Source organism: Canis lupus, chromosome 8 (genome assembly GCF_048164855.1).
Source record: "Canis lupus baileyi chromosome 8, mCanLup2.hap1, whole genome shotgun sequence".
NCBI lineage: Eukaryota > Metazoa > Chordata > Mammalia > Carnivora > Canidae > Canis > Canis lupus.
Window position 1 is genome coordinate 33,518,335 of NC_132845.1, and position 22,990 is coordinate 33,541,324.

The 22,990-nt window shown below is 47.3% G+C and overlaps 1 protein-coding gene and 1 long non-coding RNA gene across 2 annotated transcripts in view; both read left to right on the top strand.

Moving 5' to 3' along the window:
* NTNG1 (netrin G1) overlaps positions 1-5,845 on the top strand; it is a 316,142-nt gene extending 310,297 nt beyond the window's left edge. The window contains exons 10-11 of the mRNA XM_072837671.1: positions 4,781-5,015; positions 5,608-5,845. Coding sequence (XP_072693772.1) covers positions 4,781-5,015; positions 5,608-5,845 — 473 coding nt within the window. The remainder of the gene's footprint in view (positions 1-4,780; positions 5,016-5,607) is intronic.
* A 14,178-nt stretch (positions 5,846-20,023) lies between these two features.
* On the top strand, positions 20,024-22,391 carry LOC140637589 (uncharacterized). Its single transcript, XR_012034674.1, has 3 exons — positions 20,024-20,167; positions 21,286-21,427; positions 22,112-22,391. It is a non-coding gene; the product is annotated as an uncharacterized lncRNA (long non-coding RNA).
* Positions 22,392-22,990: the final 599 nt, after the last annotated feature.

Below are 22,990 nucleotides of genomic sequence, written 5' to 3' on the forward strand. Positions count from 1 at the left end.
GACTGACAACCAAAGACCTCTGTTAAATGTTTATTCCTTAAATTTCTCCAAACCTTGTTTTAACTATTCCAAAATCCCTTCTGTCAGATTCAGTCAAGAACATGTAATGCCTATTTTGTAATTTCCTTCACCCAAATTCATGTGCCACCCTTCCTCTCACACTCTCCCAGTCTGTTTATTTATCCCTAGATATAGTCACTCACTGCAGGAAGACTTCTAGGACTGATTTTATCCCCTCATATGATCACTGCATCTTGTTGATACCTTTTATTCTCAGGACCCTTCATGAGGGCTTTTCATTCACTTCCAGTGGCCTAAATGCTGACATTCTTCAGTGTTCTATCTGGAGCCTTCATTTGTCCTTACTCTATATTCTACCAAGATTGGGTCTTCTGTACTCTTCACTTCACTTTTTGTAACAACGACCAACATCACTCCTGCTCCAAACCTGCATCTCCACGATGACCTACCTCCTGAATGATTAACTAGTTTTTCTAACTAAGAAAAAGAGCCCAGAAGAAGAGCCTACAGACCCCTCAAAGTCATTAGGTCCAAAAAGGTGCATTTTCTTCCCTGATCAAAGTCTTCCTCCAACTACTTTTCTTAATAAATTATATTTTGATGGATCCAAATACTGAAAACAGGAACCTCAGAATCTCTTGTATCCACTTCAAACCACCTCCATCCAAATCTATCCCCTCTCTCTCCCCATTGCTCTAACCACACCAAGCCCATTCTGTTGAAGCATCCAGGCTCCTCGCCTCCAGTCTGTCCTTCCTCTGGCCAAGCCTCACCTGTTTTTCTCTCCATTAAAACACCACCCCACACATAGGTCTCTGGCCACTTCCCGTTGCCTATTGTCTAAATAAACTCTGTGGTGTGTGTTATGTAGAACCTACATAACCAGACGGCAGCCTGCCTCTCTGGTCTCCATTTGCCCTGTTGCACATCCAACGCTCCAGCCACACCAGTCCACTTGCTAGTGTGTTCCATGTGTCTCTCCCTCAGGCCCTTGTCAGAAAACCTGAGAGAGCAATTAAGCAGGTGTTTTGGAATTTAGAAATGATAAGAGGACACTGTAGTCCCTCTTGTAGAGTTAGTAACTGTGTAAGCAGGGAGCAGCACTACTCCTGGGCAGAGGGAAAATAGGAAAGAGGATGGGTGATTAGAAACTAACAGGACGGAGGGGAGACCCCACAGATATGGGACCTGCATCTCTGAGAAGACATAGTGCCAGGGTGCTGGCTGGTACCTCTGAAACCTGGGCAGGGCCCCTCAGAGCTGAGCTTGAACATCCAGGGAAGGAATGCTGCTGAGTTGGCGTAGGAAGGAAACTTCCAAGGGTGAGAATAAAGCTGGTTCTGAATAAAGCTACACATGGGGACCAAATGCTGCTATACTGCCATCATCGAGTGACACTGTTAGGAAGAGCCATCAAATGGGTAAAAGGAAATCCCTTCACCATCTCTTGTGCCTCTAGTGGCCCCTGTCAGTGGAAGCCAGGAGCCAGCTTGCAGAAGGAAGGGTGGATTGAGAGTTGAGAGACAGTGGCATAATAAGCAGCACTCTGCCCCTGCACGTCTCTTTGTCTGTGCTCATACAGTCTCCCCAACCATGACGCCCCTTCTACCAGTATCTGCCTGGAGTGCACCATTGTTCGAACATAATCTCCTTCCCATCGTCTTTTCTAATCTTCCCCCAAATGATTATTTACACCAGCATCTCAGTTCCCCTAGCATTTTGCAAATATGTCTTTTATTCTCTTTTTTTGCATCACAGTTATTTCTGCATGTGCGCTCTTTTTGTTTTCTGCCAAACTGTGAGCTCCTTCAGGGCAGGTAGAGTTACAGCCGTACAATCAAGCAGGGTGCCCGGCACACAACAGATGTTGGCTGAGGTGGATGGAATTGATAAAGGCATGCTAATGAAATTACTATTAGATCATTTCTTGCATATATTTTATCTTGCCAACCAGGCTTGAACTCCATAAGAACAGAGATCGTGCTTTATCATTTGTTATTTGTTCACGGTGTTTAGTACAAAGCTTCTTATGCTGAAGAAGAGCTCAGTGATATTTGTTAGTCACCTAGTTTATTCATTAAGCACCACAAATCTGGTTCAAAAAGACATGAAGATGGAGGATGAATTCATGAATAGCAGGTAGGATCCGTAGCTAGGTTCAGATGTGCTTCTGGCACATAAGCCCAACAGAACGCTGTACATACAGGGAAGTTCTGTGTTTGTTGAATAGCACAATCAGGAGTCTAAATGTAGAAAGTCTTATAGTGAATTCTAAATAATGAAATATATTCTAGATTTGATTTTTCTGTTTATTTCTTGCAGAAAAAGTGTAGTTCTCCAATCCATGATATTATTAATCCTTTTGTTATATCTGTTCCTTGCATAGTTAATGAATTTCTCACAGTCACCAACATCAACAGCAGATTATTTAAATGTAGGAAAGGTATTGGATTTTAACTTAATCACCAGCTTCTTGGAAAAAAAAAAAGAAAGAAAGAAAGAAAGAAAGAAAGAAAGAAAGAAAGAAAGAAAGAAAGAAAGAAAGAGAAAGCTCTGTTCAACAACTGATTTACATTCAAGTCCAAGAAGAAAAATAGCTTTTTTTTAAAAAGGGGGAGCAATATTTAATTAACTATTGATTTCTTCTCAATTATTCAAGGCAAGCAATTATCGATATTGATAGAACAGATATTTTCCTACCTCTAGTGCCCAAATGAAAGGAAATATCCCATTCAGCAATGTGCTGCCTGGAACAAGAAATGCTGAGAATCTTTAACTGTAAATGGGAACAGTTATTTGGATCTAGTTATTCCATGTTACCCCAATTAAGCATATTTCCTGAAGTGTAAGCAAAACAAAATATGCTGAAAACCTATATATGTTTCTCAAATTAACAACAACCGGTTTTGACCAGGAGTTTAACCACTCTACACTTGGAGATTTTGCCTCACAGCTACAGCTCTTGACATTTTTAACCATGATGCATAAAATACTATAATTTGGGTCTAATATTCAAGATTTCTACCACCCACTGAGAGACAGCTTATATAATCATTAGAACCTCTGGAACACCACCTTGTATGTCAATATTTGGAGCCTGAAGGATGTAGTAGGCCTCAATAGTCACTTCTGACATTTACAGACAGCAAGTGTGGGTACTTTTGAAAATTGTACCAATACATTATGCAGCTGTCTTAGAGGTCGCCAAGGAATTATTGTGGAAGAAGGTAAAACAAGGCCCCGTTTAGGGCACTTTGTTATTAACTCCGGGATCGTCCACTACCATCTTTCCTCAGCTCATTTGCACGCAGGGCATTGGCACGTTTGTGTCTAGGAAGTGTCTTTTGAAGGTGACATGACTACTGAACATGATTAATGGACAAGTAACATTCTCTATTGAATTACTACTTGGGAGATTTTTTTAATACTTTGCACCTTGATAGTAATATTAAGTGTGTGTGTGTGCACGTGTGTATGTGTGTGTGTGTTTAATTCATGTGGTACCCCTGGGGAAATTTAACCATGACATCCTTTAAAAATGAAAAATGTTATAATTTATAAAAATCTACCTTTTCTGCTCTGCCCCTACCCCTCACTCCAGAGTGTGGTTCTATATATTAAGTGCTTAAGCAGCATATGTTGCTGGGAAGTGTTCTTGGCTCTTTTACTCTTTGTTGTTATTTTAATTTCCCTGGGTTCTATTTAACATTCTGCTAAATCAGTGAAACCTTGATTATCTAAAAGAATAGGAGACATGGACTTAATGAGGATAACCAGAACTTTGAAATAAGTAATTATTAGAGATGAAAATTAGATGACAGGGACCATGAATGAATTTTAGTATCTGGAATTGCTTGCTTGATTTATTCAAACCGATTCTATTAATTGACGGACATAGTGAAATTCTGGTAATCAGGGTCTCATCACCGCATTGTTTATTATTCTGGGAAATCAAGGTAACCTTGGACTCGACTTCCCACATTTACAAGGCAATGAATATCCTGATAGGCTTGTCAGGGGCAAATGTGACTGAGTGCTCGTCCTCACTCTCCTCCCATGGAACCACTTTCTCTCTTCTGATGTGGCTGCGCCTGCCTGGAGCATGCTGCCCCCCCCCCAGTCCCCCTGCCCTCCCCTGCCCTCCCCCTGCCCTCCATCTACCCCCTCCCCCCGCCCCGTCGTCCACCCAGCCCCTTTCCCGCCCTTCTGCCCCCCTACCCCCCCCCCCCCCCCCCGCCCTCATGCTTCCCATTTGGCTCTGCCTTCCCGCATGCACCTGCAGGGAGAATGGCCCACCCCTTCCGAGGTTCTTGGTCATTTTAGCAATACTGCTTTGCGTGGGAACTACCATCCATCTGGCTTTAAGACCCCGCATTCTAGGAGCGGGCACTTGTCCTGTAAAGAAGCAGGAGGCCCCAACGGGCCCCACTTCTACGGAGGAAGGACACCTGGCCGACCAGGGCTTCCCATTCCCTTGTGCCCGGTGGCCCGAAACGGGCGACGACAGCGTCCAAGGTCGCAGCCAGAATGTCTACGAAAGGGACAAATGTGATCAAAGCAGCATAAAAATAAGCCACAAAGGCAGCAAACTACATTGGCTTGGAAACTGGGAGTCACGGGCTTAGTTGGGGCGGGGGGGCGGCGGGGGGGCGGGGGGGACAGCGGCCCCCCTGAGATCTTGTTTTTTAAGCTGGAACCGTGATGTACCGGGTGACCTGAAATTGCTTCTGCTTGTCCTCCCCGCGGCCCGGCCCTGCAGCGAACGTCTGCGACAACGAGCTCCTGCACTGCCAGAACGGGGGGACGTGCCACAACAACGTGCGCTGCCTGTGCCCCGCCGCCTACACCGGCGTCCTGTGCGAGAAGCCGCGCTGCCAGGACGCGGGATGCGGCTCCCGCGCCGGCCTCGCCGCCCGCCCGCCCCGCGGCCCCGCGCCCCCGCTGCTGCTGCTGCTGCTGGCCGCGATGCTCCGCGCCGCCGGGCCCCCGCTGCTGTGAGCCGCCCCACCCGGCCGGGCCCGGGGCCCGGGGCCCGGGGCCCCCACCCACCCCGGACCCGGACCCGGACCACCCCCCGGATCTCCCCCACCCCGGACCCCATCCACCCCCGACCTGCCCCGGACCCCCCCACCCCCACCCAGGACCCGGACCCAGAGACCCGCCCCCGGATCCGAACCCGGACCCCATCCCACCCCGGACCCCCTCACTCCCACCCCGGACCCAGACCCGCACCCCCCACCCCGACCCCACCCCACCCCCGGACCCAGACCCGGACCTACCACCCCCTCCGGACCCATCCCGGACCTCACCCCTGGGCCCGGACCCCACCCCACCCCGGAGCCCCCCACCCCGGACCCGGACCCGGACCCAGACCCCGGACCCAGACCCAGACCCGGACCCGGACTCGGACCCCGCCCTCCGGACCCGGACCCGGACTTGGACTCGGACCCCGCCCCCCGGACCCCGACCGCCGCGGCAGGGAGGCCAGCGCCCGCGGGCACCTGCCGGCGCCACGGGGACCCCGCCGCCCCGCTGGAGCACCGCGCACAGTCAGGAGGCCTACGTGGACTAAGCCATATCCCCCAGGCGTGGACGGCGCGTCCGGGGCGGACCCGGCGGCGTGGGCAGCCGCGCTCCCGAGCGGCGAGGCCCGGGGCGGCCTGGAAGGACCGCGCACGCCCTGCACGACTGCGAGCCCGCGGGCGCCCACCCCGGCCGGGCGCTCTTCGCCGGGGCCGGAGGACACCGGCCACCAGCTGCCAGACTGGCCTGCTTCGGCCCCGAACCCCCTCCAACCTGTGCTTTAGTGAACGTTGCTCTGTAACCCTTGTTGGTTGAAAGATTTCTTTGTCCGATGTTAGTATTGCACACGTGTAACAGCCCCCCCAAAAGCTGAAGCCAGTCATACCCCGTGTATCTTAGCAGCACTGAGTCACCCCAGTGCGAGCACACACCCACCGTCCAAGAGTGGCTATAGGAAACAACAACAACAACAAAAAGAAAGTGTATCTATCCTTTTGTATTCAAATGAAGTTATTTTTCTTGAAATACTGTAAGATGTAGATTTTTTGTAATCTTGCCAATTTGTGTTACCAGACAATCTGTTAATGTATCTAATTCGAAGCAGCAAAGACTGACATTTTACTTTGTCCTCTTTTTCGTTCTGTTTTGTTTCATTGTGCAGAGATTTCTCTGTAAGGGCAACGAATCGTGCTGGCATCAAAGAATATCAGTTTACATATATAACAAGTGTAATAAGATTCCACCAAAGGACATTCTAAGTGTTTTCTTGTTGCTTTAACACTGGAAGATTTAAAGAATAAAAATTCCTGCATAAATGATTTCAGGAATTTGTATTGCAATTTCTTAAGATGAGAGGAGCAGCCAACCAAGCAGTTCCACTCTCCCTTTACTGGTTTCTATGTGGACTGAATACATTCAGCTGACGATTTTAGTACCCAGGAAGATGGATCGATGTTCACTAGCTTGGACAACTTCTGCAAAATATGAGACTATTTCCACTTGGGAAAAATTATAACAGCAAAAAAAAAAAAAAAAAATCTAAGTGATTGCCAAGATCATGCCAAAGCCTGTTGGCAGAGTACTAAGAGACTTTGATTTTTAAGTCATGCTATTTTCATAGATTGATGTGCTCATGTGACTGTAGGGATGCTGATCTATGTATCTTTGCAAATACAGTGTTTACGTGTAACACTCACGAGAGGCAACCTGGAGAGCCAGGGAAGTCGCAGGGAAATTGAGCGATTAGCAATTTGATTGAATATATTCAGACTTCGTATTTAGAGGAAATATCAAAATATTACAGCAGCAAGTAGGCATAACTGCTGTTCCTGAGAATAAAGTTTGTTTTACGTACCACCCAAGGCGTAATAAATTGTTTCTGCCTTTTATCAGGCCAATTACTGTGCAAGACAGCAAGGGGGGAGGGGTGCAGGGGAACCCTTGCCAGGTCTTGCAGTGGCTCAAAGAGTGTGTGCTCCGTTCCCAGCAAGCTGTTGTCCGACAGGTTACAGATGTGTTAGCGGCAGCATCCCTTGGAGTCCAAAACAATGTTGTCAGCCCAGGCCAGGGTCGTTCGGACAATGAAGTCCTACGTGATAGTGTTAGGTTGGAAGCCTGCTTCCAGGCTGAGCTCTTCACCCCACCATGGGGGGTGTCTTCTGATAAATAACCTGGGTAAAAACTAGATGAAGGAACATCACGTCTTATTGGTTTTGTTCCCAGAAAAGCCAATTCAAAAAAGGCAATAAAAGGTAAACAGGTAATGCCTGTGCTGCCTGCCACCCCACGTCTAAGTCGATTGAATGTTTGTTATTCAAACCAACAGTCTCTTTTGATGTAAGAAATAAGGGAAGATGGAAATAAATTAGAGCTCTGGCTTAGTGCCAGAGTGGCCAACCAGAAATTGGAGATTTACATTAGAAGCATAAACAGCAAATTATATTTCAGACTCACCAAAGAATACACATGAAAATGCTGATAACATACAGTTTGAGATTACTTATAATGAGGTGGATTTCTCATATTAAAATTGGAATTTAGGTTGTCTTATAGTTTATTAGCACAAACCAAAGGCAGACTGTGTTATTTCTAGCAACGATGCACTTTATCATTATCCACTCATGGCTTTGTCACAATGCTCAGGAATCAGACTCTGCACATTGCAATACATGGGATTCCAAAAGCTAATTCGAAAATTTAATGAAGGCTTGATCTAAATCAATTCATCTGCATTTTATCTTTATGAGGCTATAAGAATCTAAATTGATGAGGAATATCTTGCGTTCCATGTATTTAGATATAGTTTTCTGAATTTCCTGAAGTGATGTGATCTGCTTTTAATAAAAATTCACTTTTAGGTATATAACAAATGGAAATGAAATGTTCTTTTTAATCTGGATTCTCAAATTCTTCTAAAGGGTTTATTCCTTTGAAGAAACCCCTACTCAGTGGATTTTTATTCCTCTGCTGCTTCCCAGCATTCTTGCAAAGCGGGTTCCATCTCCCAGACTATGTCTTTGAGAACAGGATCGGGGTGAAAAGTGGGTACGAAGTTGTTTACACACCAAGGTCCCAGCTCTTGTGTTGTCAACTTTCCCGCAAGAATAAAAAGATAATCCTTCCATCAACACCATTAATGAGCATAAAACTTTTAAAAAAATTTGTCTGAAAGTTCAGCTAATATAGAATAGCTAATATAGAACCAGCTAATATAGGTTCGCTCTTTCTAAGACAGTGATTAGACTGCCCCGCTCTGATACAGGAGTGATTTGTTTCTGACCCTGTACCAGCCTAGAGGGAGCCCTTTAGTCCCAGCAAAGAGGAGCCCTGGCTCAGAGGGGCCCATCTTGACCCTCCTTTCACTTGGTCTTAGTAGTTGGAAATCTAGTGTTTCCTACCCAGATGGCCTTCACCCACGTAAAGGGCATTTGTGCACCCCTCCTAGAGGCAAGCGGCATCAGGACTGCACATCCCTGGGCGCAAGGGGTGGCCCTCCGTGAATCTGTGTGGGTAGATTAGTGAAGGGGTCCCGGGAGTGCACACTGGGGAATTCACCCACAGGCGAGAAGAAGCCCCTTGCAGTGAAAACCAGAGCTCGGACTGGAAGGAAAGGGCTACAGGGTGGGAGGGAGACACCAGGGCTGCCTCGGGGCCAGGGGCCAGGGGCCAAGGGCCAGGACAGAACTCTGAGCAGGCTAGGATTGTAAATCTATACCTGGGTTTCAATTCTTACCAGAACATTTGTGTCAAAGTGGCAGATTGGAACGTATTTTATTCAACAGCGTGTTAGCTTACTGTATACCTTTTAACTATTTCCCCATATGGCACATGGGCTTCCGTTGGTACTTTTGTCTTGGCCCCCATCTAGTGGATCTGCCCGGACATGAACACTGCACAAGGTGCCCTTGAATTAAATCGCTAAGTTGGCACAGGTCCCTCACCCAGGTAACAGGAAGGCACAGGTTGGGAGAAGGCGCGGGCCTGTACTGAATGCTCCCCGCACCTTTTCTCAGACCTGTGCTGCGGGTGGCCTTACCGGATTATAAGAAATTTGAGATGGACAGAGGGCAGCTGTGAGGCAACCTGGAGGTCAGATCTCTTGTCTCAACGCCTTCTCTCTCCACCCTGAGTGATCCAGTATTACTAGGCTGTGAAGGCCCCATACTCCGAAATGGGTGCTCTGTGCTCTATGGGATATGGGTTGTCATACGTCACCTGTTGCTGAAGACTAAATAAAACATCTGTTCAACAGTTTCTCTGCTCACAGGCTTGCACAGCATCTGTGGGAACTTTGAACTACATGTTCCATATATTTGTTACTTATGGGACTCTACGTATCTTACCATCTGGGGCAATTTGAAGCTTCAGCCTCAGAAATCTAGAGTTCCTTCCCTGCCATGTGTATTCCCAGTCTTCTTGGTAAGGATGGGAAGGGTGGTAGCAACCAAGCCACATGTTAGACAACATAAATAATTTGTAGGAATTTTGTTTTTTGAAAATCCAACTAGACAGCCTTAATGATATATAAGAATGAAAAACATTCTTTTATAAGACTGAAAAAATGAAATGATATATAAGAATGAAAATGATATATTAAGAATGAGGTAAGGACTATCCCCAGATTTTGATTCAAATGTCTGGCTGTGAACAATTCCTTCTTGGCCTCAGGAAATCAGGACTAGATTCTAATCCATTTTCTTTCTAAGAAATATCAAATGTTGATCTGGCACAAATAGTCCTACAGTTCGGGCCAGTTCCATAGAGAAGAGCTTTTCGCTTTTAACTACACTTTCACTTTTTTCCACTAACGGTAGTCTTTCCCCTTGGTTACCTAAAACAGATGCCGACAAAATCCCGGCATAAACTACACACAAACATAATATAATATCAGAAAGAATTAAGAATGCCAACTATCACATTTTGAATTTTCACCAAAATCTTGGGAACATGGACAACTTTTACTCTTCACAACACCTGGGAAGGTGTGACTCACATACTATCTTTCATTTGCATCTGAAGAATCAAATAGCTAAGAAACAGATCTATCCCTTGTATAAATCAAATTATTGCATTTAGCTAGATGAGAAAACAACCTCTGTGAAAAAGTCATATTAATATTTTAATATGCAATTATTCGAGATCAATTGTGGCAGAAAAATTCCGCTCCTAACACATTTTTAGAGTGGGTCCTGAAAAAGCCTATCGAGAAGACTTCAGTGATGTTAGGGAGTGTTTACATTTGTACAGTCGGGCATCTAATCCTTCTTCTACTTTCTCCCGTCACCCAAGAGCTGTTTTTAATTGATGGATGAATTAAAATGGAGTAGTAACATTTAAAATGATGTGATGGTTTTATTAACCTTAAATGATAGCTGGTAAAATGGGCCATTATTCCATGAGACCTAATTATGTTAACACTGAAGATGTAGCTAGGCTGGCTGAAGCCAACTGCAGAGAATTGGAAGTAAAAATAAGACCCATTTTCTTAACATAGTCCCAGTTTTTCAGAGGCATCACTTTTAACTATTATCTAATTAGCGAAATATGAATTGTATGGGGGGGGGGGAAACTGACTGGAAGAGAGAAAAAATAATTACTACCTCTCCTACATCTGTCTGCATAGACTGCAATTCCTGCCTGGCAAGAAGGTGTCAAGGTACGTTAAAGACATAATGTGCCGGGTGTGCATCCTCCAGCGCCCTGCCCTGATAGGACCACATTACAGCTTTGCGCTCACAAAGAGCAGTCATTCTAATCTAACAAAGGAAGGAAAATGGCAGAAAATCACACACCTGAAGTCCTGTTAAGAATAGGTGATTCTTTTTGCCCCAGGCAGGCAAGAACATAATGTCATTTTTGTTCGTTTGTATTTGTGCTGGGAAGGAGGGCCGCTCCTGTGGGGGAATGGTTTTCCCTCTGCCCCTGTGAAACGCGGCAAGAAAACACTCTCCAAGGAAATAGCATGTTGGAATTTACCAGTCGTGCCTACCCCGTGAAGCCCTGAGTAATTGTTTCGGCTCTCATGGTGTGATAAACACCTAAAGGCAGAGATTAGTGTCATCACTTCCCATCTCTTTTTCTCCCTCCTGGGGTGGAAGGTGGGGGGTGGGGGGGAGATGGGGCCGAATATGGGATTGTCGACGTTTGCAAGAATCCTTCAGTTGGTTGATGCCTAATTATGGAGACCCCAGCTAAATATTTGGTTTATTAAATTAATAGTGTGACAAGCATTGGAGCAGTTTTACAACCACTTAAACCCGTGTTTACATCCTGTGTAATTACAATTCATAATTGGGAAAGCAGTCACATCTAAATGCATTCTGATCAATGGTTCTCATTCTGCCAAATAGACCCAGCAGCACACATTATAGCAAGGGACTCTTAAAAGTGGATTTCTTTCTACATCTAGACTGCAAGCCAGATTCAGGGATGGCAGTGGATGGATTCTAGCAGTAAAGTACTTTAAATTACGGGTAAGGTTTTGTGTATATATTAATTTTTTTTCCTGGGCAGAGGACGTATTATCCTTTCCTTTCCTTTCTTTTCCTTTCCTTTCCTTTCCTTTCCTTTCCTTTCCTTTCCTTTCCTTTCCTTTCCTTTCCTTTCCTTTCCTTTCCTTTCCTTTCCTTTCCTTTCCTCTCTTTCCTCTCCTCTTTCCTCTCCTTTCCTTTCCTCTTTCCTTTCCCCTTTCCTTTCCTTTCTTTTCTTTTTCTTTTTCTTTTTTTTTTAGCTTTTAAAAGCCTAAAAGTATAAGGATGACTGCTCTAAAATCTAAGATTGAGATTTACCCTAACTAGGGAACTTCCCTTTGAATAATAAATTGTCGGGGCACCTCGGTGACTCAGTGGCTGAGCATCTGCCTTTGGCTCAGGTTGTGATCTTGGGATGGAGTCCTGCATCGGGCCCCCCACAGGGAGCCTGCTTCTCTCTCTGCCTATGTGTCTGCCTCTCTCTCTCTCTCATGAATAAATAAATAAAAATCTTTATAAATAAATAAATATATATATAAATAAATAGTTGATAGGTGATGAGTGAAAATGACATGAAAGTATTTGAAAGCATGTGTTGTCCAGCAATCAGCTCTTTATTCATGTCATACTCACCTTACCTTGCCTAAGCTGCTAAGGGCATCTCTACTCCCTTTTGTAGATAGCTATTTTAACTTGTGCATGGTTGTTCTAGAAGCCAGGTGTGAAGTAAAAGTGAAAATGGCCCAGAGCAGCAGTGTAATGTGAGTGACAAATGATCCAAAGGTCTTGGCGACTTTGGTGCATTTCTCATGGCAGCATGTAGACCAATGGAGCTTCACATCCTCCGGGGCCTCGGGTTAACCTTTCTTCAGGGTTTGAAAGGATATTGGTGGTTCCCTAAAGGGTTCTAAATAAAATTCTTGGGAGAATCTCTGTTCCTGAGTAATTTAAATATTTGCATTAAAATGTTTATAATAAAAGCCTCATACTTCACCATCAGTTCCAATTAAATAAACTCTGGCAATTGGATATATATCATTTTTCATTTGGTTTTAATATGTACATATTTCCATGTAAATTCTCATCTTAATGCACACAACATATTTGCATGTACTATCACATGCCTGCATTATTGATAATGAGTGAGGGCTACTTCCATTAAAGGCAGATAGCAGTTGGGGGTTGATTTGAGACTTGCTTATCAGAAGATGTTATCACATCCTCTAGATTTCAATCCCTCTCCATTCGTCAGGTTCTGTCCCCTGAAGTATGATGATTCTGAAAATGTCTGAAATGATGTAAGTTCTGATTCTGTTGTCAGGGTTGCGAGAAGTACAACTCACTCTGATTTCTCTATTGCAGACATTTTGCTGGAAATGGCTCAAACTGTTTCTTTTCCATACTTGTCCTAACATTTAAAAACATATATATATATATATATATATATATATATATATATATATATGACACCAGAACACATTCGTATTGAAAGGCACAAAGTCATTTTCTTTTTTGTCTTGTTTGTTTCATTTTTATGGTTATTCTAGTTTACAAGCATTATTACATCAGGAGCAAAGGTCTTTCTAAGTGTCTCTATAGTTCTTTAAGTCGTGGGCATTATTCTGACTATTCAGGGCATTTATTTTCATTCCCACTTCTGTCCTCTGGACCAGCATTATCTAAATTGGTAGCCAGTAGCCAACTAAGGCTATTGAGCACTTGAATGTGGTCAGTCCAGGCTGACATGTCCCGTGAATGTAAGATACTCACTGGATTTCAAAGTCTTAGTACAAAACAAATGAGAAAAGAATGTGAATTCTCTCTTTAATGATTTTCATATTGATTACATGTTGGAATGATAATATTTTGGATATACTGGGTGAAATAAAATATATTATTAGAATTGATTTTAACTGTTTCTTTTTGCTTTTCTAATGTGGCTACCAGAGACTTTTAAATTACATATGTGGCTTATGTCCTATCTCTAGTGAACAGCAATGCCTAGACACCTAATTTTCTCATCTATAAAATGGGGCTAATGATATTCATCCTCCAGAGTTAATGTGAAAATAAAAAAGAGCTAATGAACATGAACTTACTGTAAACTATAGGAAGAGTCTAAAGTGCTAATGACTATGGTGGTGGTATTTTCAATCTCCAGTTCTACATTTCCAGATTTTTCTGGAAATTTTCAGCCAGGGGTCTTATCCAATCTTCCTCTAAAAACACTCGAGGACAACGAATGCAAGGCTTTTAATGTTTTTCATAAAGCATATGGCCTGAACATGAAGCTTACATTAGCAACAATGTCAACAAGGAGAATACTAATGGTGATTTAAAAACGTAATAGTAATAGCAACAACACAGTGAATCTTTACTGAAAGCCTGGAGCTGGGTACTGTGTTAAGTATTTTTACCATGTTTATTCTAAATAATATGCTACATTTCTATTAATGTAGCTTATGAGCACATTGTTGACCTCTATTTTTCTTTCCATACACTTAATTGCTTCTCATAAGCTATGTATGCAGGTAATGAATTGAAGGCGACAAAGTGTGGCAATCCAGTGGACAAAGGCAAAACGTGAGTCTACAATGTGCATGTGGGCTGCGTAAGAGAGATACCACACCATACTGGGAATTTCTGTAATTAGAAGTGTTGAATCTTTCATTCAAGTTTTACCTGCTTAAACGTTGATTTTCATGAGCTAGCACCTCTGTGATCCCTCCATTCGACAGTCCTTCAAAATAACTGCTCATTCCACAGCCTTGGACTCAAAACCCACCTTCACGTTGTCCTGGCACACCTCTCCAACCCAGGAGGCCTGCAAACGCCCAGCACATTACCATCTTCTTGACTTTAGTTAGTTAGGTCTTTTGAAAAACCTGGAATGCCTTTCAACTTTCTTCACCCATGAAAATCCCACTGCAAGTCAAGCTCCACCACTCTAAGAAATCTCGGCAAATCATCCCCACGGCCTCTACTCTTGCTTAATGGTCTGACTCATCACTTAGCTCTGATTTATACCATGATTTATGTGTTATCTCTCCTAGCAGGTATAGACACACATACACAGGAGACTCTGGTTTAATAGGGTCCTATGCGTTCATTCACAAATATTTATTGGGCACCTATCATGTACCAGGTGCTGATCTGGATGACCGAGACAACGAATAAATTTGATTGTGTGCCCCTCTCATCATATGTAAGTAATGCAATTTAAGTAAACTATTCCATAATATAAATAAGAAGAACTGAAACAAATGGAATACCCGAAGAGAAAACGCTAAGTACACTAAGGATTTGCAGGTTGCATCTCCTTTGAAAAACATTCGAGGAGTCTTCCCAATTAAAACTTGTGATGTAGGCTTCTGAAAAAGCAAGCAGTGCTTTAGGTGTGATCAATGTATCCCAAGTTACGGTTCTAATTTCAGAGTTTGACACACAGATCCTTGTCTTAAGATAGGAACATCTGTACTTCTCGGTCTTTGTCACACTTTGCCTTTGAACAAATTGTCCTCAGACTTGAGCATGCATCAGAACCACCTGGAGGGCTTCAGGCGAACAGTTTGCCCGGAACACACCCCAAGAGTTTCTGACTCGGGACGTCGGGGCTAGAGCCTGAGGGTTTGAAGGGTAACAAGTGCCATGTGAAGTTGGTACCTCTGCTCGAGACCCATCGGCTTAAGCTAATTAGAAACTTCACTACAATTTACCAAGAAGCTCACAGGACTTTATCCAACTCCCCTTCCCTGAGGCTCAGTTACCTCACATTAAAGCAGGCATCTTGAGGCTCACACCCCACAGGGCTATGACGAGAATTAATTGACACCATGTCCATGAAACTGCTTAATCTGAGGTTCACACTCAGGAAATGTGAGTTGAAGCTGCACATTTTCAATGTCACCATAAAATAGAGGCAAAGCATTTCTTCCACCAGATTCTCCCACTCATGCATTTCTAGCTAGCTATGAGGAACTCTGGTCTCTAAATTCAACTAATTCCACTGACAAAATGACAAAATAATAGGATCTCACAGTGGACAAAGACCTTAGAGATTTTCTGGAGCAAGCAGTTAAATGTTGTGAACCAGGTAAATTGTCAAAGCTTTTTTGTTTACTTTCTTGATTCAATAAAGCAATCAAAACAATTGAACTGGTTGCATGTATCATTCCTCAACTTGAATATCTGGTTTTTCCAAAATTGAATTATTTGACTGAAACAAGCCGCATCCGGGAGAAAAGAAAAATAGAAATAAGATTCTCATTTTTTTCCTGTCAGGTCATGGGCCTAGCTTCCACGCAGACGCTCTGAGGCCCTGTGAAGTCCCGCTTCATGGAAGCCCCGATCCTCCTAACTCCAGCTTGTCCACGAACTCACTCTGGGCCTTCAGTCTGTGATGTTTCTCTGCCCCCTAGAAAGGATCAGGGGGCTGTTAATGCGAGGAATCAATGATCAAAAATTAATTTTAAAGCCCCTGGTAAGAGCACATTAACATAAACGGTGCAGCTTGCCTCGCAGAGTCAGAGCAGCATAGCCAAGATCTTTCAAAGGATTTGAGAACAAAATTTTGCAGATAGAATGTATCTTGAGAATAATGATGCATATCGCTAATAACCTAGTGCTAACTTAGAAGCCTAAATTGGAGACTTTGCAGAGGAATACACAGCCTCCATAATTTCCAGTTTGGTGTAATAATATGGAAATGGCTTTTGGTGCCAGGATTGGATCAGTCTAAATGAGCTGGAATTGATAGCTGCCTGTAATACGAGGGGCAGGAGAGAGTGATCACGTCTGTGTCCTTGCTGACTTATCTAGGGCTCTCCAGATGTGACAGTTTTAAGGAGTGAGCCCTTAAATATGTTATGGAAACGCACTACAATATCCTGCAGCACAGAGCAAGGTGCTTCTAAAATTGTCTCAACAAGAATGCAGGATGGGGGAGTCTCCTTTTTAGGGAGGGAAGGGGCTTTTGTTCCAATGAAAAGTAAAAGGCAATGGTAAGTACGGGGTGGAAAGAAGGTGATAGAGGTGGTCTGAGAGCACAGAGAATTAGCTGTCCCCTTGGGAGATCCCCAACCTCCAGAAGGCAGGCACCTATGCGTTTCCTTTTGGGGGACAACAAAATGGACACTCGAGGACAAGACAATAACACTCATGATTAACATGGTATAACAGCAAAATCAAAACTTCTGGTCAATGACTTAGGAAATAAAGGCTTCTTTAGTGGCTTTAGTGGCTTTACAGATACATCTGCACCTCACGTGTTATGCAACGGGTAACAAGTCATCACTGCATCAGGAATTGCGGAACAGTGGCAAATTTAGAGTTGATGCGATCAAGCACCGCGAGGGCTTTGCAAGGCATGTAAGACTTCCTCTTACCTGGTGTCTGTGTCACATCAGCCTCATCTTCTGGCCAGCCTGTATTCCAACTGAGTACCAGTGGTGGCCACTCCCCAGACAACAGACTCGAATGTTCTGTGTGCCTTTGCATATGTTATCCCTTCCGCCTGGCATGTGTGTGCTTCCCATGGTGTCCATCTGGTGAGCTCATCCCTTAAGACCTGGTCCAAGTGCCTTCTTGTGGATGCCCTGCTCCAGTTACTTCTCTTGCTGCATAATCAGCCCAAAACTTAGTGGAGTAGAGCAGGACAAGTGAGGACGGCTTTCCTCTTCTCCAAAATGTCTGGCATGTCACTTGGGGGTGATTCAAATGATGGAGGGCTGGCAACTAGCACTAGATGATCCACTCCCAAATGGCCTCTTCACTTTGATGTCTAGCATACTTTTTGGGGTTGTTGAAGGCTGAGCCTCACCTGGGACCATCAAGCAGACAGTCTGCTCATGGCCCCTCTGGCACAACAGCCATAGGGTAACCAAACATCCTATGTAAAGGTTTAGTATTCCAGCGAACAAGATGGAAGCCACAGGTCTTTTTTTATGACCTTTTATGACCTAACTTCAGAATACACATAGCATCACTTTTGTCACATTCTATCATTTAACACAGTCACAAGCTAGCCCAGATTCATGGGGAGAGGACACAGATTCTGTCTCACATTAGGAGAAGTGTCAAAGAATTTGGGACCTTGTTCCTTTTTTGACCCTTCCCAGACAGGGCAGTACTTTCTTCTTTGCCCACCGCTGCACCTTGAGGTCTCCAGGCTTCAGGCTTCAGGCTGTGCTGTGTGGCTGCCTAGCCCCACTGGCTTCCACACCAGGCCCGACCTCTTAGCGTCACTGTGTCCGTGAGGCTTAGCAACACTCGTGTAACACAGTAGATAGAAAGTGCTTACTGAGACCATCCTGAGCATTGCTCAGTGTGTTTTAAGTCCGCGTTCTAAGCAGGAACTCCTCTCTCAAAGGATACGTAACCCTGCCCGTAGCATAGCCCCACTGCGCCCGGTGGGAGGGCGCTGCTTGTGGGCAGGGAGGCAGTGCCTGAGAGAGTAGACTCAGGTCCCTCGGTGAGAGAGGTAGCCCATAACCTTCCCGCCGTGAGTGACCCAAGACAAATGCCAGCGGCGGCGAAGCCAACCAAAGGCTCCGGGCAAAGAGCAGACTTCCAAGTGCAGAGGCAGCAGTGGGCAGAGATGACGTGGGCCCAGGGGAGAGGCTTTGTGCCGGCCGGGCACGTGGCACTCCCCCGTCAGCTGCAGTCATGCCTGGCTTCAGCACGAAGGAAGGGAAATAGGAGAAGCACTGTTCTAGAAGAGTAATCTCATCGGACAGGCCAGGAGGAGTGTGTCATTTCAGCAGCAGTATATTCCCATCTCTCATGGACTGAACTGGGCTTCCTCGAGATTCATATTTTGAAGCCCTAACCCCCAAATGACTGATTTGGGATATAAGGCTTTTAAAAGCTAAATGAGGTCATAAGGGTGGGGTCCTAATTCAGTTGGCCTGGTGTGTCCTTACAAGAAAGGGAAGTGACGCCAGGAATGCATGCACCCGGTCCTCACTGGCCCCGCCCCGCCCCGCCCCGCCCCGCCCTCACTGGCCCCGCCCCGCCCCGTCCTCACTGGCCCTGCCCCACCACGTCCTCACTGGCCCCGCCCCGCCCCGTCCTCACTGGCCCCGCCCCACCCCGTCCTCACTGGCCCCGCCCCGCCCCGTCCTCACTGGCCCCGCCCCGCCCTGTCCTCACTGGCCCCGCCCCGCCCCGTCCTCACTGGCCCTGCCCCACCACGTCCTCAGTGGCCCCACCAAGTCCTCACTGGCCCCACCATGTCCTCAACGGCCCCGCCCCACCCAGTCCTCCCCGGCCCCGCCCCGCCCGCGCGGCGCTCAGGTCCCGCGCACTCCGCCTCGCCTCGGCCTCTGCACCTGCACCGCCCGCCGCCTGGAGTCTTCTTTCCCGGCTGCTCCGCACAGTGGCTCAGGACTGCGTCGAGGGCGACCTCAGGAGCCAGGCGCTCGTGTCCCCGCCCCATGTCCCCACCTCGTGTCCCTGCCTCGTGTCCCTGCCCCCTATACCCACCTCGTGTCCCCGCCTCATGCCCCCGCCTCCTGTCCCTGCCCCGTGTCCCCGCCCCGTGACCCCATCTCGGGCCCCGCTGCCTCGTGTACCCGCCGACTCATGTCCCCGCCTCGTGTCCCCTCCTCGTGTCCCCTCCTCGTGTTCCCGCCACTTCGTGCCCCGCCGCCTAGTGCCCCGCCGCCTCGTACCCCCGCTGCCTCGTACCCCCGCTGCCTCCTGTCCCTGCCTCATGTCCCCACCTCGTGTCCACCTCATGTCCCCCACTCGTGTCTCCACCTCGTGTCCCCGCCACCTCGTGTCCCCGCCCCGTGTCCCCGCCGCCCCGTGCCCCTGCCCCGTGCCCCTGCCGCCCCGTGCCCCTGCCACCTCGTGCCCCCGCCACCTCGTGTCCCCGCCGCCTAGTGTCCCCGCCTCGTGTCCCCACCACCACCTGGTGCCCCCGCCGCCCCCGCCCGTGGGCAGCCCCGCCCGCCTCCTCCGCCACGATGGGGCGTGTGCGCTGCGGCCTCGCGCGGGCCCGGGAGGCGGCGGGCGCACAGGGCACGCGGTGCACACGTGTGGCCTGGGGGCTCGGGGCGCGACGACAGGGCTGCCACCCGCGGACCCCGGGAGGCCCGGGCCACCTGCCGCCACCGCGGACGCGGCTGCTCTGGGTCCGTTCAGGTGCGAGGGCGGCGCGGCGGGTCCCAGCCTAACCCGGCTCGGGGATGGGCGCGGTCGGCGCGGCGGGCGCAGCTCGGAGCAGAACAAGGCCGCGCGCGCTCCGGCGGGCGGCTCAGCCCGGGTCCCCGCCAGCGACACGGCGCCCACCCGAGTCCGCAGCCACTGCGCTGTCCCCGCACCGCGGGCCTGCGGGGTCCCCGCCCCCGGGAGGGAGGAGCAGGTGCCCGGCGCGGGGTGTCGGGGTCCTCGCCTTCCCGCCCGGCCGCCTCGCGGGGGACTGGCCGCAGGTGGCCCCAGCCCACCTCTACCTGGGACCTAAGGAAGGTGGCGTCTCTGTCCCCGCTTGACGTAACTGTGGAGGGAATTATTGTTCGAGGCGGTGAGGAGACATTTGACATTTGACGTTTCCTGTCTTCGCAGGTCAGCGCCCCGTGGCCCAGGTGGCCGATGGCTCAGCAGGTCCCACGGCGGCCGGCAGGGCGCCGGTGATGGCTCTCAACAGGGACAAGGTGAGGCAGGAGGTGCGGCTTCGTGTTTGCAGACGCTCCTTTAAGCCCAGGCTCTCCAAGCACCGCATGAACATTAAGGGAAATTATTTCCCCCATTTTACATAAAGAGGAGAAACATTTGATTTCTTTAGTAATAGGCTCTTAGAACAGTTTCCAAATGTAATTACATTAGTTGGAAATGCCAATTGGCGCAATCAGATTATCAGCGCGTAACACGAGGCAAATAAAAGGAAACAATGCTTCCCAGGACACACCGGTCCAAGGAGTTTGCCCTCCCTGTAGCCGGGGCCAAGGCACTGCCTTGATGGGCGCGTCCTACTCACCACCTGGGGCCAAGCCTGAATGTGGCAACATTGTCGTCTGAACACACCGGAGCCCGGAGGCTCCCCCCTGGGCAAGAGGGACAGGCTGCCCCCTGCCCGGCAGCCCATGCTCGGAGTGATGTCATGAACAGATCAGATCCACTTCTAGTGAGCACTGGCCGCACAGCCGGCAGGGCGCTAGGTGCATTCACCACCCACCTTCTGTCCACCTGACAGTTCATCGCACCATTGAGGGAACCGTGGCTCAGAGAGGTGCTGGGAGCTCAGCCCTGGACTCCAGGCTTGGTGCTTTCCGTCACCCAGAGCGGCCATCCTCTCAGCCCCTGCAATTCCTCTCTCTCCCGTGCCCGTCCAGTTCCACGCACGCTCCCTGCCCAGCAGCCTGGCTGTGGGGGGGAAGGGGGCTCAGAGCCCAGTGGCCTGGGCTAGAAGCCCAGCTCCTCCGTTCATAAGCCGTGCAGTCTTGGACACCGACTCAGCCTTAGTGTGCCTCAGTGTCTTCACTGCTGAACGGGTTTAAAATTAGATCTACCTCACATTGTTGTTATAGGAGTTGAATGGATCGCTATATATTTTAAGCTCAGAACATAATAACCCTTAAATATTTGATATTATCATTATTCTTTCCACTACCACTTTACTTCTGCCAAATGTCTGTGTCCTTCCAAAATTTAAATGTCAACTTTGGGAGACAATTCACTCGGGAGGGTGGAGCCCTCGTGAATGGAATTTTAGGGACCTTATAAGAAAAAACACAAGAAAGATGATGTCTCTCTCTATCATGTGACAATACAGGAGGAAGGCCAGCCACCTACAAACCAAGGAGAGCTCTCGCCAGGAACCAAATCAGCCCGCACTTTGATCTTGGGCTTCCAGCCACCAGAACTGGGAGAAATAAATCTCTGCTGTTTGAATACAAAAACACTAATTGGAAAAGGTATGTGCACTCCTATGTTGATACCAGCATTATCTGCAGTAGCCAAATTATGGAAGCAACCCGTATGTCCATTGAGGGATGAGTGCATAAAGAAAGATGTGGTGTATATGGTCGATAGAGTATTACTCAGCCATAAAAAAGAATGAAATCTTGCCATTTGCAACAACATGGGTGGGGCCAAGCATGCTAAGCGAGATAAATCACTCAGAGAAAGACCAATACCTAAGGTTTTACTCATAGGTGGAATTCAAGAAACAAAATAAATGAACAAAAGAAAAAGAGAGAGAGAGAGAGAGAGAGAAGGACAACCCAAGAAACAGACTCTTAACTAGAGAGAATAAGCTGATGGTTTCCACAGGGGAGGTGGTGTGGTGAGGAAGTAGGTGAAGGGGATTAAGAAGAATGCACTCACCACAATGAGCACTGGGTGATTTGGGGGGAGTGTTGAATCACTACATTGTACACCTGCAACTAATACAAAGTGTATGTTAATAACTGGAAATACAATTCAAATTTTTTCTGCTGTCTGAGGCACCTAGCCTGTGCTATTTTGTTCAAGTAGCCCAAGGTAATTAAGGCAATTACTATTGCATTTCTTTAGTGGTGTCGTCTTCGCTCACTATTATGACCTCCACTTTCACATGGGCCCTCCTCAAGCTCCCTCTCTATTTGGTCCTCCCCTAGAGTGGCCAGAACCGATCTGATTGAAATGGGATCCGGCAGCCTGAACTGGAGCCTGCAGAAATGAAGTCCGGCAGGATGGCCCCAACATCATCTTCAGCACAAACGTCCAAAAAATATTCACCAAATTTGTCATATGGAGTTCTGAAGGATCAAAGCTGGCACTGAGAATCTTCTGTACCCGCCCCTGGGACCAGCTCACCCTACTCCCTGCTGCTGGCAGAAGGGGCGGCGGGGGCAGTGAGAGCTGAATAAAACGGATGCAGAATTCCAATTCTGCCTTTCAAACCAAATCCTTACAGATCCTTTTCTTAGTTATAAAATCCATGTGCCTTACTTCTTCCTCCTGTCCACTAGCAAAGCTGACTACTCGCTGTCCTCAGACCATATGTACCCTGTGCTTTCACTAAAGACCTACTAATTGAGCACTCTCTCTGTTCTACACCATTGCAGGAACTGCTAGGGACACAAAAATGAATACTTGGTCCTTGTGCACCAGGTCACAGAATAGCAGGAGGGATCAGCAGGGACCAACAGCAGTAAAGTGTGTCAGGAAAAGGCGGACAGGATCCGCGTATCTGGTTGGCAGTGTTCGTGTAGAGGGGACTTCTCACTGAAAATGCTGTCAGTGTTGAGTTATATTATTAATTGTTGGGTCACTTTTGTTTATTTTTTTAAAGATTTTATTTATTTATTTGAGAGAGAGAGGGCACACATGAGGTGAGGGGCAGAGGGAGAAGCAGACTCCCTGCCAAGCAGGGATCCCTATGTGGGGCTTGATCCCAGGACTCCAGGATCATGACCTGAGCTGAAGGCAGACACTTAACTGACTGAGCCACCCAGACACCCCTAAGTCACTTTTGTTTAATGAAAAAATCTGAA